This window comes from Suricata suricatta, chromosome 12 (genome assembly GCF_006229205.1).
Source record: "Suricata suricatta isolate VVHF042 chromosome 12, meerkat_22Aug2017_6uvM2_HiC, whole genome shotgun sequence".
Classification (NCBI taxonomy): Eukaryota; Metazoa; Chordata; class Mammalia; order Carnivora; family Herpestidae; genus Suricata; species Suricata suricatta.
The window spans coordinates 92,475,532-92,492,106 of record NC_043711.1 but is presented as its reverse complement, the minus strand read 5'-3'; the positions used below and the strand labels follow the sequence as shown (position 1 = coordinate 92,492,106).

Sequence of the window (16,575 nt, the reverse complement as noted above, 5' to 3'; positions counted from 1 at the left end):
ACTGAGCCCCCCAGGCACCCCTATTATCTTATCTTTTGCTCTCTCGACTCCGAGAGATTTACTATTACTCTTGCAAGTGGGTGGTAATAATCAAGGCTCACCTGCACATGACTCTTTCCAGGGGATTACTTTTATATTCATCGCCTATTCGAGCCTCCCAACAAACCTGGAAAGATTTATTTTTCCTATTTTACAGAGGAGAACACTGAGGCCCGGAGAGGTGAAGTGACGTGCCTGACGTCACACAGCTGGTGGCAGCAGAGTCTGGAGTCCGGTCCAGGTCCAGCTCCTGTGTTCTCGGTAAAGAGGATGCAGATCTGGGGCCTGACCACCCCCTTTCGGCCCCTACAGTGTAGCCCTGTGTGTGAGCTCCGTTTTCTTCGATACTTGCCGCGTTCCCTGGAGTTAGGGCATCCATGATTAGAATCTGAAGCTTTAAACTCAGGAAGGAGAGGATTAAGGTCTGAACAAGGTGCCAGGCTCCACTCGCTTTCTCTCTCCAGGCTGAGACGGGAGATTAGGGAAGAAGACACTCTATCTGCCAACACCATCACTTGTCAGGACAGAGAATAAAGTAAAATCTCCCTCTGCCCCGGTATCAGTGGTGCCTCTCTGTCACCCCAGGTGAGGTCCTGTGCATAGTCCTGGCAGTGGTTTGGCCTAACTGATTTTCAGACTGCAGCCCGAGCAGTGCCGACCAGTGAGTGTAGGACCCGTGAGAAATATTCTGTCCCTATTACCTGTCCCCATGTGTCCCAGGCACCAGTCATAATGACGGCTCCCACCTAAGGTAAGACTCGGCTGTTTACCAAGGTGCTCAGTCTGGCTACACCTTGCTTTTCTAACCTCTTCCTCGTTCCTCCCAGCCCCCACTCCCACACTCTCAATGTTCCTCCCTCCAAGACTTTGCTCAAGCAGCTCCCTCTGCCTGGCATCCCCTGTTCTATATGGAGACTCCCCCACTTATCCTTCCAGGAGCAGTTCAAATGTCACCTGCTGCAGGAGGCCCTCCTTGAGTCCCTTAGATAAGAGCAAGCCTTTATTGAGCACCTACTATATGCTGGCCCCTGAGTTAGGCTCTGGGAGGTAGCAATGCATCAGATCCTGGCCTGGCCTCCAGTAGGAAGAAGTGATGATGCTGAGGGCCCCTGAGGACGTGGGTGGGAAGCTGTAGAAGAAATGGGAAGTGACAACCCCTCATGGGCACTGGGGCAGGGGGAGGGTTGGCTTTAGGCCGCAGACCCAAGAACGCAAGTGACAGGCAGTTCCCCCAGCAGATCAGCCAGCCTTACTTCTCGCTGGCATGCTGGCTCTTCCGGGCACCTGTCCCTGCCCTTCCCTCACAGATAAGCCACGTGATGTGGGGAGAGGCAGCGCGGAGCGAGGGAAGCACTGGTCAGGAGCGTAGCTCTGACGTCAGACTGCTTTGTGACGTTAGGAAGTCACCTGACTTCCATGCTTCATCCCACTGCAAAATGGCAATAGAAGAGTATCTGCCTCACTGCGTTGTTAAGAATTAAGTGGATTATGCTTGTGAGATGCTTAGAATGGTGGTATCAAGCACTCAGTGGATGTTAGCTATTTTATTATGAGTTGTTATTTTAATTGGTGGAAGATTTGGGCCCATCAGCTCCATCTGCACACTAGGAAAATTCATCCCTTCTCTGAGCCTCTTGCCATCAGGAAAATGAGGAAGCGGTAGATTTCGAGCTCTGATATTCCGGGATCGGGATGAAGGGAAGTAGTGACTGTAAGGCGGTGAGGAGGGGGGTGGGATAAGGAAAGAGCCAGGAGCAGAGCGGAGCTCTAAGCAGGTAGGGGAGATCTCCAGGCAGCCTGCCGTGTTGGTGACCCACAAAAGAGAAGTTAGCAGAAGGGAGTTAGCAGCCGGATCACGGAGGACCTTAAATGCCAAAACAATGCTTCTGAGAGGTGACAGGGCTTGATCAATTATTTGGAGACTGTGTCTAGTCATTAGGGAGATAATGGGCCCTCCAGAGAGGCATCTCCCCATCGCTGGAAGGTATGAGCAGGGGCTGAGATCTAAGAGAGAATCAGACATCAAATGGAGGAGCCAAGGTCTTAGAGGGCCTGAACCCCCCCTCCAAGAGACTCTACACCCCTCCAAGAATAGCAGTTGGGGAAAGAGGCAGTGGCCATAGTGCTTAAGTGCCCCAGCCCCGGACCCCACTGCTTCCTTGTTATGTGACCTTGGCAGTTGACCTCACCCTTGTTGGCCCCAGTTTGCCCGTCTGTAAAACGGGGATGATGGCAGGGTCTGCATCATGGGTAGTGAGAGGATTCGATGCGTCGACGTTCCTTCATTGCTGGGGTTACTAGGATCTGCCTGCTTCGGCCTCCGGAAGCCCCTCCTGCTGTCTTGGCCTCTCTCTCCTCTCCCCTCCATCCTGGGAGGAGGCGGCCGCACTGGAGTCTGGGGCTGACGAGGCTCCGGCCTGAAGCCTCCCTAAGGAGCCTACCATGGTTACCAGCTGCCTGCAAGGAGAGGCCATAAATCTTGCGCCCGGGGTGGTGGGAGGGAGGGACCCACGTGGGGGGCAGGAAGGGGGGCAGCTAAGTGGAATTGAATCTTGTTTAAGGAGGAAGCCCACGCCTCCCCGGGCCTGTAATTTACTGCGAGGTTGACAAGATGAAAGCGGAATTTTCAGTGGCATAATCGCTGGGACCTCGGGGAAGCACGGGAGATGAGCCACAAGGCAGGTGGCGGGGGCCAGGCTTTAAGCGAGATCTAGGGCGCTGATCCCACTGTGAGCACAGCAGGTGGTGGACCCAGGACCCCGGGGCTCAGAGCCAGGCCGGGGCTGGGCTGGGTAAGCCAAAGGCTCAGGCCACGTCATGTCTGCTGTCATCTCCAGAGCTGAGGCCCGGCCCCGGGGTTTTTCAGCAGATTTTTATGTAGCAGAACGGACCGCCCAGGACGGCTATGACAGCAGCTACTGACTGCCGAGCCAAAGGGAGCTGTCTCGCTCAAGGTCACGCCCCCATGGAGGAGTGGGCGGCCTACTTCCAATGTCTGGCAGATGTATGGATTCGGAGGCTGGGCCTCTTGCCCACGGACCGGCTGAGGCTGCTGCCGGGACAGAGCCGGCTCCTCCTCCTCCTCCCCGCTTCCGTGGTGTTCCCCATGACTCCTCCCCAGCACACCTCTCCAGGGAGCCAGGCCTGAGGCCTTCCATCACCAGCAGGCTTGTTTTAAAGCAGCGTCTGTGTGTAGTGTTGGGATAGGGTCACAGAGACTTCTTTTCCAGAAGGGGAGCCCCAGGGAAGGAAGAAACCTACCCAAGAACACACGGCGTCAGCGGCGGAAGCTGGGATGCCAGACTCCCAGCCTGTGGGTCCAACACCTCCACTTGACAGCTGGGAAGACTGAGGCCCAGAAAACTGGGGGGTGTGGCTCAGCATCTGTTCCCAGGAGCAGGGGAGAGGGGGTAACGGAAGCAGTGTCCTAGGGTAAAAGCCCGTGTGGTCTGGAGCACGCGACCTCTTCTTGGTGCCTCTGCTTCTTCATCGGTAACTGGAGAGGTGAAAGCCCATGTCGGAGGCTGGTGTGAGGATGGCCTAAAAAACTAACCATAAGAGCTCCTACTGGTGGAGGTGTATGCGGGGGTGGGGCCGGGGGGCTTGCACACACAGCTTGATGACTCACTACAAAGATGTGTTGTTCAAAGTGGGTGCACGGGGCTTGACCTCCCGTTATACCCCTCTGACCACCTACCTACCAGGTCCGGGGCTCCCGGGTCAGCATCAGCATCTGCTGGGAAGCTAGTCCCGCCTGAGGCCAGGCTCAGACTTTCCTAGTCCAAGTCCTGGCTTCCCTGCGTCCTGGCTGCAGCCCACAGCAAGTCCTTCTCCGTTCCAGCCATCCCTCCCCACCTACTTCATCTGTAAAATAACAATGGGACTGTGACACGGATTAAACAAGGGAACTCACGGAAAGTACTTAGCACGCTGGTCAATAAGCACAGCTTCTTTATTTTTAGCTCATCACATAGATAAGTCCTGGCACACAAAAAGCCCCTATAAATGTTGCCTATTAGTATTATCGTCGTTACTGAGTCAGACGCTCTGGGGACCCAGGGACGTGCATTTTGAGCAAGTGCCCCTTGTAACACTGCCAGAGTGACCCTGGTCCTCTGAAGACCCCTTGACCTTTCCTTGTAAAGAAGCCCAGAGAGGGCAGGGAGTTGCCCAAGGTCACCCAGCGTGGAGGGATCAAAGCCAACCCACAAGCTAGTCCACTTGCCTTCCAGTCTAGAGAGCTTTCTCCCGTACTGCAAAGGGACAGATTCCTTAATGTCATCTGTTCGGGTTGCAATAAAAATTAACTACCCTGAATATGTCATCATCAGAGCAGCTCCAAGACAGAGAAGGGACTAAGGGAGACAAATGAAATGTGTCAGATATGCTCCTAGGGAGTGGAAGTGGGCTCTGTGGTCACTTTTTGGAAGGCCCCCCCCACCCTACTGGGACCCCCGAGGTCTGCTGGCCTCCTCTGCCGTGGAGGGTGAGACTCATGGCTAGACACAGGATGGGTGCTGCATGAGACTAAGTGAGCAGAGCTGGAGGGGGGTTGGCCCTTGTCCAGCCCAGGTTCCTTCTCTCTCCCATCCTTTGTGCATCCTACTGATGGCTGCAGGGCCACTTGGAGCGACCTCAGTTCTTTTTTTTTTTTTTAATGTTTATTTTTGAGAGAGAGAGTGTGAGCAGGGGAGGGGCAGAGAGCAAGAGAGGGAGACACAGAATCCAAAGCAGCTCCAGGCTCTGAGCTATGAGCACAGAGCCCGACACGGGGCTCGAACCCTGAGATCATGACCTGAACTTAAGTCGCCGCTGTCCGACTGAGCCACCCAGGTAACCCGGGGCCCCCTCAGTTCTCACCCAGGACCAGAGGGTCGTGTTTTACCATCTGGGTGGGAGTCGGAGGGGAATCCTCCTCTCCTGAGGTGGCCAGAACGGGCCCTGCTGGGGACCCCAGTCTCTGCCCCCAGGGATCCCTGCAGCAAATAAGCTGTCACAGGCTCAGGTCTAGGTGGCCCTTCCTTGGCTGCAGCCCATAGCCCAGGGACTGGGTGGGGGAGGGAGACACCCAGGGTGGGCACCGGGCCCCTGCTCGGATGGGGGAGCTGGGATGAGGTGTGTGTGTGCGCGTGTGTGTGATGGGAGCAGATGCAGCAGAGAGACCATCAAGGAGGTGGAACGGGGGAGAAGGAGGTCGGGGGAAAGAAGACGCTGCATGGAAGAGCAGGAGAAAAGGGGAAAGGAGAGAAGGAGGGAGCACGGCTGGAATGGAGTTGGGAACCACGGTGCGCCCCTGCTGGGGAGTACTATACAGCAGTGGAAAGGACCACGCACAGGCTCAAAGACAAAGCTCAAAAACATAACATCGAGAGAAAGGCGCAAAATGCAAAAAGGAGAGTATGATTCCACCCATGTCAAGCTCGGACACAGGCAGAACTAAAATGAGATTTTAAGAGTGTGTAGTTGGGTGATAAGCTGTCAGGAAAGGCTTCGGAAGAGGGCTCCATTTTCAGTGTTTTGATTGATGGGCGGTTCGTTTTATATTATTGACCACGTGCTGAGCACTTTATGCGAGTTATTTTGTTTAATTATTTGTAAACTCTGAATTTCTGGTTTGTGCGCTTTTTGGTAGGAATGTTGAATTTCACCATTTTAACTGAGCACAAAATGCTGAGAAAGAGGAGGAGGGAGAGGGGAGGAGAGAATGGACGAGGCAGCCCCAGCGTGAGAGGGAGAAGGGGTTCCTGGGGCCATGCTTGGCTGGAACCACGGCGGTGCCCTGTCCCCCATCCGGCCGCGTTTGTAAAATGGAATAAATATTGACACGGCCAGGATGGTATTCAATTTGTCCTGATCACTGGGCTGCAGTGAGTTCTGACAGGGCGCGGTGTGAAACAGCAGCTCGGGATGTAATTTCTACTGTCAACATGATGTACAGCGGACTCCGCCTGCGGCACCAGCAGGCAGGCAGGGTGGGGGCAGGGCAGAGAGACAGGTGCAGGCCGGGGGCATCTGGGGTGGAAGGTTCTGAGCAGGCCGCCCCTGGGTAGGCGAGCAGTGGCAGCCAAGGGGTACGCACGTGTGTCTGTGTATGTGTGTGTGCGTGCATGCATACACGTGCGTGTTTATAACTTGCATGGGAGGTCAGGCCTTGAGAAGAGACCAGGCATGGGGAGAGCGGCGTCAGGAGGTGTTGGGGGGAAGGGACTTGGCTCATGCTCAGAGCCGAACGCAAGCCTGTCCTTCCCGGCAGTCACTGGACACCCCTTTGCCCGCCCTCATTTCCCTCCCCTACCACAGCCCATTTGAATTCCAGATCCACCACCCACTGGCTGTGTGACCCCAGACAAGTCCCTCAACCTCTCTGAGCTGCTGTCCCTTCTTCTGTAATCGAGATTTTAAAGAGAGCTGTTGTGACAGTTTAATCAGACCAGTGACATAAAGTGCTCTGCAGAGAACCGTCACCCCTTATTATTAGCTAATTGGACAGCACCATGCCTGGCACACAGTAAAAGCTTTATAAATATTATCTGTCATTATTCTCACTGACTCAGAATCAGCTCAGTATGCGCAGCCCGCCTGCCCATCTCCCTTCTCTTCTCCTTAGATCCAAGTCTGTCCTCCGAAGGAGCAAGGTTTGGGACAAAGCCCACAAGGTCCCACTGCCCTGGCATTCTTTCCAGAGAGAAGTGAGATGGCAAAGGGATGATGATAACTTACATGGGTTTCTTGTGAGCAGTAAGTAAGGTGAGGCACAAAGTGCTAGAGCAGTGCCCGGCTCTTAGGAGGTGACCAGACTAAAGGAAGAGATCGTCAGCTAAAACACAACAAAAACCAGGATCACTCTTGGTATAGCCCCCCTCCCCATTTGCGACGCCTGATCCATCACCAAGTCTGGCCCATCTGCTTCCTAAATATTTCATATCTGTCACCTTATCTCCACCCCATGGTGGCCTCCCTGGTCTGAGGGAGGTCTCTGGCCACACTGCCACCACCTTCTCACTGGTCCCCTGCTTCCCGCCCTGCACGTTGGCAGTTTGGTCTTCAAGTGATAAACTCAGACACAAACACAAATTTGACCACATGCCCTTCCCTTTGCTCTGGCGCCAGAAACTAAACTCCTTAAACTCCATGGTCGTGGGCAGCTGCCTTGCCATCCACACTGCACTCTGGCCCCTGAGCTCTCGGACCCTCAGGTGTGGCTTTGCTCATTCTGTTACCTGCAGTGAGTTCATCTTTTCTTCCTTCACATTTCAGCTCAAAACCCTGGTCTCAGGGGACCACCCCTCCCCAGCCCCACCCACTCCTAACGAGATCATGTCTCCTGTGAAACGAGAGGGGCCCTGTATCTTCTGGCTGTGAGCTTTGTGCACTTACCTGAGAACATTGGGTTAATACATATCTCCCCTTACACACACGGACACACGTGCACGCGCGCGTGCACACACACACACACACACACCACTGGAAGGGCATGGGACTTTGATTCACCCAGTGCTTCATTCTCAGCCTCCAATACAGTGTTCAGTATATAGTAGGTGTTCAACAAATATCTGATGACTCAGAAAACAGAATAAGTAGGAGGAAATGTGCACAGAAGGGCCATCGGGTAGTGGCAGTAAACAGTCACCCCTGTCACCTGCCCTTCTGTCCAGCCAGCCATCCACACGCTCTTAAATACATTCCCTCACACATTCAGTCGTGCCCACTCTGAGCAAGGCACAAAGGTATGATCAGAGGGCACAGAGCAGGGGGGGGGCACCTACAGCCAGCAGGTCAGGTGCTGAGGCTGGCAAGGGAGAATTTGGTTCTGAGCCATGGCTCAGGTAAGTGAGCTCACGGGGGCTCACAGGGGGAGGAGACAGAGAGACTGTGGCAGGGGGAGGACAACTGGCTCAGGGTTGGACATGAGGCAACAAGGGATGGGGCATCCTGGCAGAGGGAACAGCAGAAGCAAAGGCCCTGAGGCACAAAAGTAGGAAACAATGGGTAGTGCCCTTTGCCCAGGAAATGGGCACATGGAGAGAAGAGGAGTGGGCAGGTCCAGATCTTGTGCAGCCTTGAGCAGCCACGTGTATAGTGACGAACAGTACAGGCTTGGGTGCTAACAGCCTGGGGTTCAAATCCCAGCCCCACAACATACCACACCTCATCATGCCTCAGTTTCATCTGGAAAATGAGGGCAAATAACAGTGCTTGCCTCAATGGATCGTGTGCAGAGTTGCTGAGTGTGAAAAACCCTTTGTTGCTCCGAATGGTAACTAACTAACTTTATCTTGAAGGTGAAAGAGAGTCAGGGAAGGTTTTGAACGGGAGAAACTTTTAGACGGAGCTGGGCTTCATGAAGACAAATCTATGCTCATTGTGGCCTGGGGGACAAGACTGGGGGCCCTTGGAGCAGCCTTGGCAGATGGAGTGACCATGTGAATGGGGCGTGTACGGCCCCGGCTCTCCCCTGACCCCTCCCCCTTTGCCTCCCTAGGTAATGGTCCAGCTAGCAAGCCCAGAAACTCTGCTATAATATCCTGACTTGACACACACACTCAGAGACGTTAACCCCCACCCCCAGGAATGCACTGCGGAGCTCAGAGGACATGGCATCACGCCCATGGCTGCAGAAATAGCCCCTGGGCTCAGCCAACACAGAGCAGACGTGGGCGTCCCTCACTCCATGCTCATGGAGCGCCCACAGCGTGCAGGGAGCTGTCCTTGGTGCCGGGATGCGGAGCGCACATCACGACTGCTCCAAACACACACGCGTGCTCAGGCACACTTGTGCTCCGGCACCCCAAGGCACGCGAGACAGTAACTAGTCTGTTCTCCTGTTTATGGCTTCGGGGTGTCCTCCACCGGGGAGTTGCGGGAAGCAAGAGCAGGGAGCAGACAAGGTGGCCCCTCCAACAGCTCCTGCATTACACCAGCATCCATTCTGGCCTGAAGGGAGAGCACTGGGCTGGTAGAAATAATTTCCCCCCCGGGGAGAAGACAGCAGCAAAGTACAGAGAGCGCAGACTGGAGCCCGGCTGCCCGGCACAGCTCCCACTGGCAAACCTGGGGGCCAGGCGGGCAGGGAGAGAGGACGCGTCTGCACCACGCCGGGGTGTGGGGTGGAGGGGGGAAGGAAGTGCATGAACAAAAGAACGAGCTGTCTCTTCCTGCACGGCCCTGGTCTGGGGCACCAGCCCTACACCTGCGCCAGAGAACCCCCTCCCCACTTCCCCTGTACATGCCCTCACTCTTCCCGGAGCGAGGTGTGCTCGTGGGCCCCAGAGCAGCTGTTAAATAAACGCCTGCGTGGATAAATGAATGATGAGAAAAACACCTCTGAACCCGTTTCCCCGGGTCAGGATACTGTGTACAAAATCGGGGTCCAGGAGTGGTTGTCAAGTTAGCAGAGAGAATACCGATGGCCTTTATTATCACATTAGCTCACTTTGGTTGCCAAACACTGTAGATGCCATCATGGGCATCACCCCGTTTGTTCTTCCCACTGGCCCTAGGACGTGAGTCCTACTAGCCCCAGTTTTCAGATGAGAAAACTGAGGTGCAGAGAAATGGGGCAAATTACCAATGTGAACATACAGTCACGGAGCCGGGATTCAAACCCTCGTCTGACCTTGGACCCCATCCTCTTAGGTCCGCTGAGTGTTAAATTCTGCCCCGTAGAGAGGGACTAGGAAGATTATTAGGAACTGTGGGGAGGAGGCAGAGGTCAGGAGGTCCAGGCTGCACCGTGAAGTCTCCCTTGCTTTGTCCTGCCGGGGGTGGGGGTGGGGGGCGGTACATCACTGTGTCCAGCCCCTCTTCTTGGTCTTGGCAGAGAGGCAGGCTAGGAAAGAAGCCCTTCCTCTGTCCCCAGGGAGACAGCCAGATGACAAAGGAGGGCCTGGAGCCACTGAGCTGGCAGTCAGACAGCCTTGGCAGCAGTGATACCAGGGCACTGAGAAATCAAGAAGGACATGCTGGCCACCTAGCCTAGACTCTGCAAGGACACAGTGTGGGCAATGGCAGGGATGCCCAGAGCATAGACACAGCCACAGCAAATCAGCAAGGCTGGCAGCTCCTCAATGAGAAAGAATGTTGCCCAAGCAGCTCCCAAAATCCGTCTGAGGCAAGATTCTCCGGAGTCCCGCCCAGCACCCAGCTCTGTGCTTGGCTCTGCCAGGAGTGTGTAGGAAGGAGCAGGGAGGGACAGAAGAAGGAATGGTCATGGTTTCTGCCCTCCAGAAGGTTGCCATCACACCAAACCCTAGAGAAGATTCAGCCAGACAGGTCTGAGGGAGTGCGGAGGAGAGAGAATGAGAGTCTGGAGGAAGTAGGGGCTGGAACTGGATCTTCAAGGCCCACAGTGGGAAAAGTCAGTGGTCAGCAACACTATCAGAGCCAAGGATTGTACCATATTTCTACTTAGTCCCTTTAGCCTCTTGGGGAGAGGGTTACTTCCCTCACTGCCCTAAAATGGCTGCGGTGGCTCCAGATATCACCTCCTCACACATGCAGAAAATGAAAAGTTTCTCCCCAAGGCATCTTCTTTTAAAAAGTAAAAAACAGGGGCACCTCGGTGGCTTAGTCGGTTAAGTCTCCGACTTCGGCTCAGGTCATGATCTCACAGTTTGTAGGTTCAAGCCCCGCGTCAGGCTCTGTGCTGACAGCTAGCTCAGAGCCTGGAGCTACTTCAGATTCTGTGTCTCCCTCTCTCTCTGACCCTCCCCTGCTCGCGCTGTCTCTCTCTGTCTCTCAAATATAAATAATTTTTTTAAAAAAGTAAAAAACAACTCCCAGAAGCCTTCTAGCAGATACCCCTTTAGATCTCATTGGCTGAAACTGTGTCACGTGATGCTTTCTAAACCAATCACTGATGGGAAGAAGAGAAAGGTTCTTGCTCCTTTAGGCTAATCACTATTCACAGGGGAGGGGTTGAGCACCTGGCCAAGCTTGGGGAGTGAATATTGAGACAGGATTGAAGAAAGGACTGGGACATGAATTAGCCAATGCTGTATTTCTCATCCTTCTCTTTCACAGGCCATAAAACTCAGCAGACTCCTGGATAGGGGTGGGAGCTGGGGGAGCAGGCAAAAGGAACCTTAAAAATTCCCTAGAGGGGCTGTCATCCACCCCAAACTATGTCTCTGCTTCCCCGCCTCCCAGTCTCTCTTGAACCCACTCCAGTCAGGCCTGCACACCCACTGCCCCACCAAACTGGCTTTTATCAAGGCCACTAATGACCCCCATGTTGCTAAAACCAATGGCCAATTTGAAGTCCACAGCTGACTTGACCTGGCAGTAGGATGACCATATAATTCACCATCTAAACTGGGAGTAAAAGGGGGCGGAACACTGTAACAGGTACGCCCGGACACCAGATGTAAAGCAGGACTGTCACAGGCAAAGCTGGACAGACGGTCCCTCGCCTGAGCATCCGCACAGTCGATGGCCCCTTCCTCCTTACAGCACTGTCCCCAGTGGGCTTCCAGAATAACTCGCCTCCCCTTGCCTCCCCTCTCCTGCCCTCCTCTCTCCTCCTGTTCAGCCTCCTTCGTCCAGCCCTCTCCATCTCCCAGATCTCTGTAGTTGAGGTGCCGGGCTCCTTCCCCACCTGCACTCACTCCTTCGTGGCCTCCTGCAGGCTCGGCGCTAAATACCCTCCAGGTTCCCACACACACACGTGCAGCCAGGACCCCTCCTGAGCTCCTGACCGAAGGTGCCCTGGGCTGTTTGGCGGCACTACTGGACGCCTAACAGGCATTTGAATGTAACTCGTCCGAGACTGAGTTCCTGATCTCCCCACATCTACTCTGCCCACGCCTGTCTTCAGCTCAGGGAGAAGGAACCCCACCACTCTCACTACTGAGGTCACGCTTGGTGCCTCTTCTCCTAGCGTCCCATTTGGGACCCACAACAAAACTTGCTGCGCAGCTTCCCTTCTCAGTGCCCCCACTGGCCCCGCTTGGTCCAGTCCTCCCTCCCTTCCCGTCTGCGTGGTTGAAACAGCACGCCCAGCCCCTTCCAGCCCCAGCTTCCTCCACTTTGCATGCGATAGCTGGCTAGTATGATCTTTTACATTTAAAAAATTTTTTAATGTTTTATTTATTTTTGAGAGAGAGAGAGAGAGAGATAGCATGAGCAGAGGAGGGTCAGAGAGAGAAGGAGACAGAATCTGAAGCAGGCTCCAGGCTCTGAGCCAGCTGTCAGCAGAGTCCCACATGGGGCTCGAACCCACGAACCATGAGATCATGACCCGAGCCGAAGTCAGACGCTTAACTGACTGAGCCACCCAGGTGCCCCTTCTACATTTTTTTTAATGTTCATATTTATTTTTGAAAGAGAGTGCAAGCGGGGGAGGGGCAGAGAGACAGGGGACAGAGGATCCAAAGCAGGCTCTGTGCTGACAGTGGTGAGGCTGATACGGGGCTTGAACCCACGAACTGCGAGATCATGACCTGAGCCAGAGTTGGGGGCTCAACCGATAGAGCCACCCAGACGCCATGCCAGTATGATCTTTTAAAACATAAATTAGACCACATCATTCTGTTCAAACGACCAGGGTAGGGGTCCTATCTCACAGTAAAAACCCAGAGGAGACAGCAGGCTCTGACACCCACCTCCGAATTTCCTCTGACCTCATCTGCTGCTCATATCCCGTCACTTCACTTCAGCAACAAGAGACTCCTTGCTGTTCCTCCTGCACACCAAACACACACTGACCTCAGGGCCTTTGCACTTGCTGCTCCTGCCACCTGCAATGCTTTTCTCCCAGCTATGTGCACAGGTCCCTCCCTCCCTCGCTTTAGATCTCTGCTCAAATCACTGCTTAGCAGTGAGGCCTTCCATGACCACCTTGTAGAAATTGTGGTAGGTTGAGACCTGCAGCCTGGAGAAAGCCACCTACGCGCCTCAGATCTCCTGGGAAGACTCGCAGACCAGACTGCGGGCCCAGGGCTCCGCAGCTGCCTCCCCTGAAGGACCGAATGCCAGGACAGGGTCCTGTGGTTACACGCACTCAGGAAACGCAGCTGGAGCGGGAAAGGGAGGAAGAGAGGGAGAGAAGAGGCTAAGAAGCTGAAGTGTCTGCATTGGTCCCAGCAGGTGGAGGCCAGCGCCTGAGAGAGGACCAGGTGGGCAGGATGAAGGCCCCGGGAGGAGGCGGCGGTGGGGGCTAGGAGGGCCCTGCCCCTCAAACCCGCCCTGCACAGGGGAGCCCAGCCAAGGGGGCAGGTTGGGGCTGAGATGCAGCCACCCTTGTCCTGGCAAGCATGCCCCACCCCCCCCCCCAGCACTGGGCTGTGTCCTCTGAGAGCAGTGGCTCTTCCTAGTCCTTCAAAGGTGCCCCACACCAAGCCTGGGTTCGAGACCACACCCCACCACCAGTCCTCTGTGCGCTTTGGACAACACTCTTGGACTCTGCTTTGCCCCTCCCTAAAGTGAGATTTGACCTCTGGCCTTTGCCCCCCCCCCCCGCAGCCCTTCCACACTGCTTCCCCAGCACCCCGAATTCCACGTGCCCAAATCCTTCTGGTGTTTGAACTTCAGGTGCCGCCTCCTCTACCGCACCGATGCCCACCCCTCCCCGCACCCCACTGTATTGCACTTGGCCCTCCTGCTTGGCTGCTTGGCTCAGGGACTTCCCTCACAAAGTCCCCGCGTGGCCACAGACCGTTTCCGTCTCCTGTGGTTTTTATTGTCTAAAACTCCAAGCATTTCTCTGCACGCACAGAATAAAATGGAAACTGCTTTTCCTCTCCCAGTCCAGCCCGATCCGGCCTGTGTCTCCCTCTCCTAACTCATCTTCGGCCACCTTCTTGCTCTGCCCCAGCCGAAGTGGCCTCCTTACTGTTCTTCACCTAATTCCAGCCTCTGAACCTTTGCACGTGCTGTTCCCTCTGCGTGGAACCATTTGGGGCCAGGCTTCTACTCATCCTTTCAGATCAGCCAAATATCACCTCCTCTGAGAGGCCCTCCCTGATATCACATCTATAGGAAGACACTCACTCCAGCCCTCCCGTCATTCTCTTCCTCCTCTTTTCCTGTTTTGTATTCCTTCTTTACACTTCTCACCCCCAGAAATTATATGCTAGATCTCTTTCCTTTATTACTAGCAGGTCAGCTCCATGAGGGCCAGGACTGTTTTGTTTATTGCTTTGTCTCCAGGGCCCAGCACTGGGAGGTGTGGTAAATAGTTTTCGGGAGAGTAAATGGATAACCAGAAGAAATGCATCTCTCTCCTGAAATATAGCTAAGCAACTGATTGTATCTTGCTGTCTTCACAAATGATTTTGAAAGTATGTTGAATGAATGAATGAATGCATTGCTGTCTCCCCACTTGTAGTAGATGCTAATGTTTGATGAATGAATGATAGAATCTTCGAAAAAGGGGTGTAAAGAAAGAAAAGGGAGGAGGAAGAGCAGCAATGGGGTGCCCGCAAACACTGGGGGATCTTCCCCTGTTCCCACCTCCTGCACCTGCATAGCTCTCCCCAGAGGTGGCCCCGCACCCGCCCCCCACCCGCCCTCCTGCCGGCCCCTCCCCTCTGCGTCCCTGCAGGGCTGTGATGGGTCCTGGAACTGCCTGATGGAGTCAGGGGACCAGTTCCTGCCGAGCCCGCAGGGAAGTCATAAGCTCCAGGAAATGAAGGCTGCGGTGCATGTCTCCTCCTCACCCATAACTCCAGCCTCATTACGACCAGCCCAGGCTGTAACGTGGGGAATCAAAGCCGGATCCCCAGAGGCAGGGCACAGCTCCATGATCGCAGAGCAGGGCCACAAGGGGAGGTGGGGGTGTCTTCATGCCTGGACTCTGCCTTCAGAGTGGGCGAGGACGGGATGGGAGGAGGGGATGGGGGTACTCACAGCAGGGTCCAGGGCCCTCCTGACCTCATTAGACCAGGGTGGGGCCTGAAGGGAAGGCGGGAACAGCATGTTCGGAACTCCTTCCTTTCCCCCCCATGGGCTGTGCGGCTCCCTCCTTCTCACTGCCCTCAAATGCAGCTCTAACCTCCAGCAGTCCCCTCTTCCAACAGATGACTCCTTAGTCTGAACCCCTTCCGTAAGGAAATCCTGGTGCCCATGGCCAGCAAGAGCACTGGGGAATCAAGCATCTGCCAAATGGGTATAAAACAGCAACCTCACAGCTGCTGCGATTCACGAAAGTCAGTTAAAGGCGTGGTGCTGGGGGTGGCCTACATTTCTTCTGCCCCAGACGGTCCAGCCACCTCGTTCTCCCGCAGGTGGAGCTGGCTGGGGTCAGGTCAGGCCTTCCCAGACCCTCTGCCGCACCACACACCTGTTCCCACCCTAATTCACCCCACCAGCCAGACGCCCCTCGACTGCCCGCACACTCCTCTGCTGCAATGCCCCTCCCTTTCTCCCCACAAACCTTCCCCTTTCAGACACCGGTGCCCACTCCCTTCTCGGAGCCCCTCTTACAGCCCTGCTCCCACACCACCTGGCATTTTGGTGGTTATTGGGGTGTCTTGTCCCCCACCCCTCTAAGCTGTAAGCTTATTTTTGTCCACGCATCCAGCCCAAACCTGGCCAAGCTGGTGCTCAGTGGGATTGAGTTGTTGAACTGCACTGGGCTGGGGGAGAGGGGTGGAGACTGAGCCCCTCACCTCCACTCACTCTTGTCTGTGCCTGAAATTCCTCCATTAAAGGAGCACTGCTGTCCCCTGTAAACACCCACATTAAGCCATTATTCATCATTATGGCTCGAGTAGGAGTTAGTCCCCCAGATCCTTTCTTGCTGAAAGCAGGATGTGATGGAGGTGAGGGAAGGAGAGATGGATTGATCTGGGGATGGTGGTCCAGGAGGGGGGAGACGTGCCTCTCAGAACCTGCAAAAGGAACGTTTTCTGGGGGAATGTGGAGACACCATGGTAAACTCAGACGGCTTGTGGCCCTGCCCGAAGTCGCTCGGCACCTCCAAGCAAGGCTGTTGGGGACCCATGTGCCCCATCCCTGAAAGAGGCTGTGCAGCGACCAGCATGAGGCTCTTCTTGGGTCCTGTGTCAGATGGAGTGGCCTCTGACCTGCTGTGAGAAGGCAAGAGTGTGGGTGGCAGACTGGGTGCTGGACTGTGTGCACCTAGGGGGCTTGGGGCCTGGCACCCCTTGAAGACCCTTCTAGAAGGGCCTGCTCCCTCTCTGAGGCGGGGGATTTCCAGGGGCTGGGCTAGACAGTCACCCGTCAGGGGAAGCAGCTGGTAAAGTCCCTGCTCCGCTGGGCATGGGGGCTGGTGGAGGGAGGACCACAGAGAAGACGCACCAGGGGCCCTGAGAAAGTGGCGGAGGCCGAGAGAGGCCAGGTGTGTGATGGGAGTTGAAAGGAAGGATCCAGGGCTGGGGCTGGGGCTGGGGGTGGGGAAGGAGGGGGCAGACTTGACTCTGGCCCAAGAGGGCAGGGATCACTATGGGTCACAGCAGGTGTTTAATTAGGACCTAAAAGATGAGACGGCGACTCAACCTGCCCTGCCCCCACAAGGCGCCTCCTCTGATGTCGCTCTCGTTTCTCTCGCAGGCTCCGGGCCGGGCGGGGACGGCC

The 16,575-nt window shown here is 55.2% G+C and overlaps 1 protein-coding gene across 1 annotated transcript in view; it reads left to right on the top strand.

Moving 5' to 3' along the window:
- Positions 1-16,575, top strand: part of CDH22 (cadherin 22) — a 124,377-nt gene that overhangs the window by 39,901 nt on the left and 67,901 nt on the right. The window contains exons 6-7 of the mRNA XM_029917960.1: positions 13,501-13,618; positions 14,582-14,731. Coding sequence (XP_029773820.1) covers positions 13,501-13,618; positions 14,582-14,731 — 268 coding nt within the window. The remainder of the gene's footprint in view (positions 1-13,500; positions 13,619-14,581; positions 14,732-16,575) is intronic.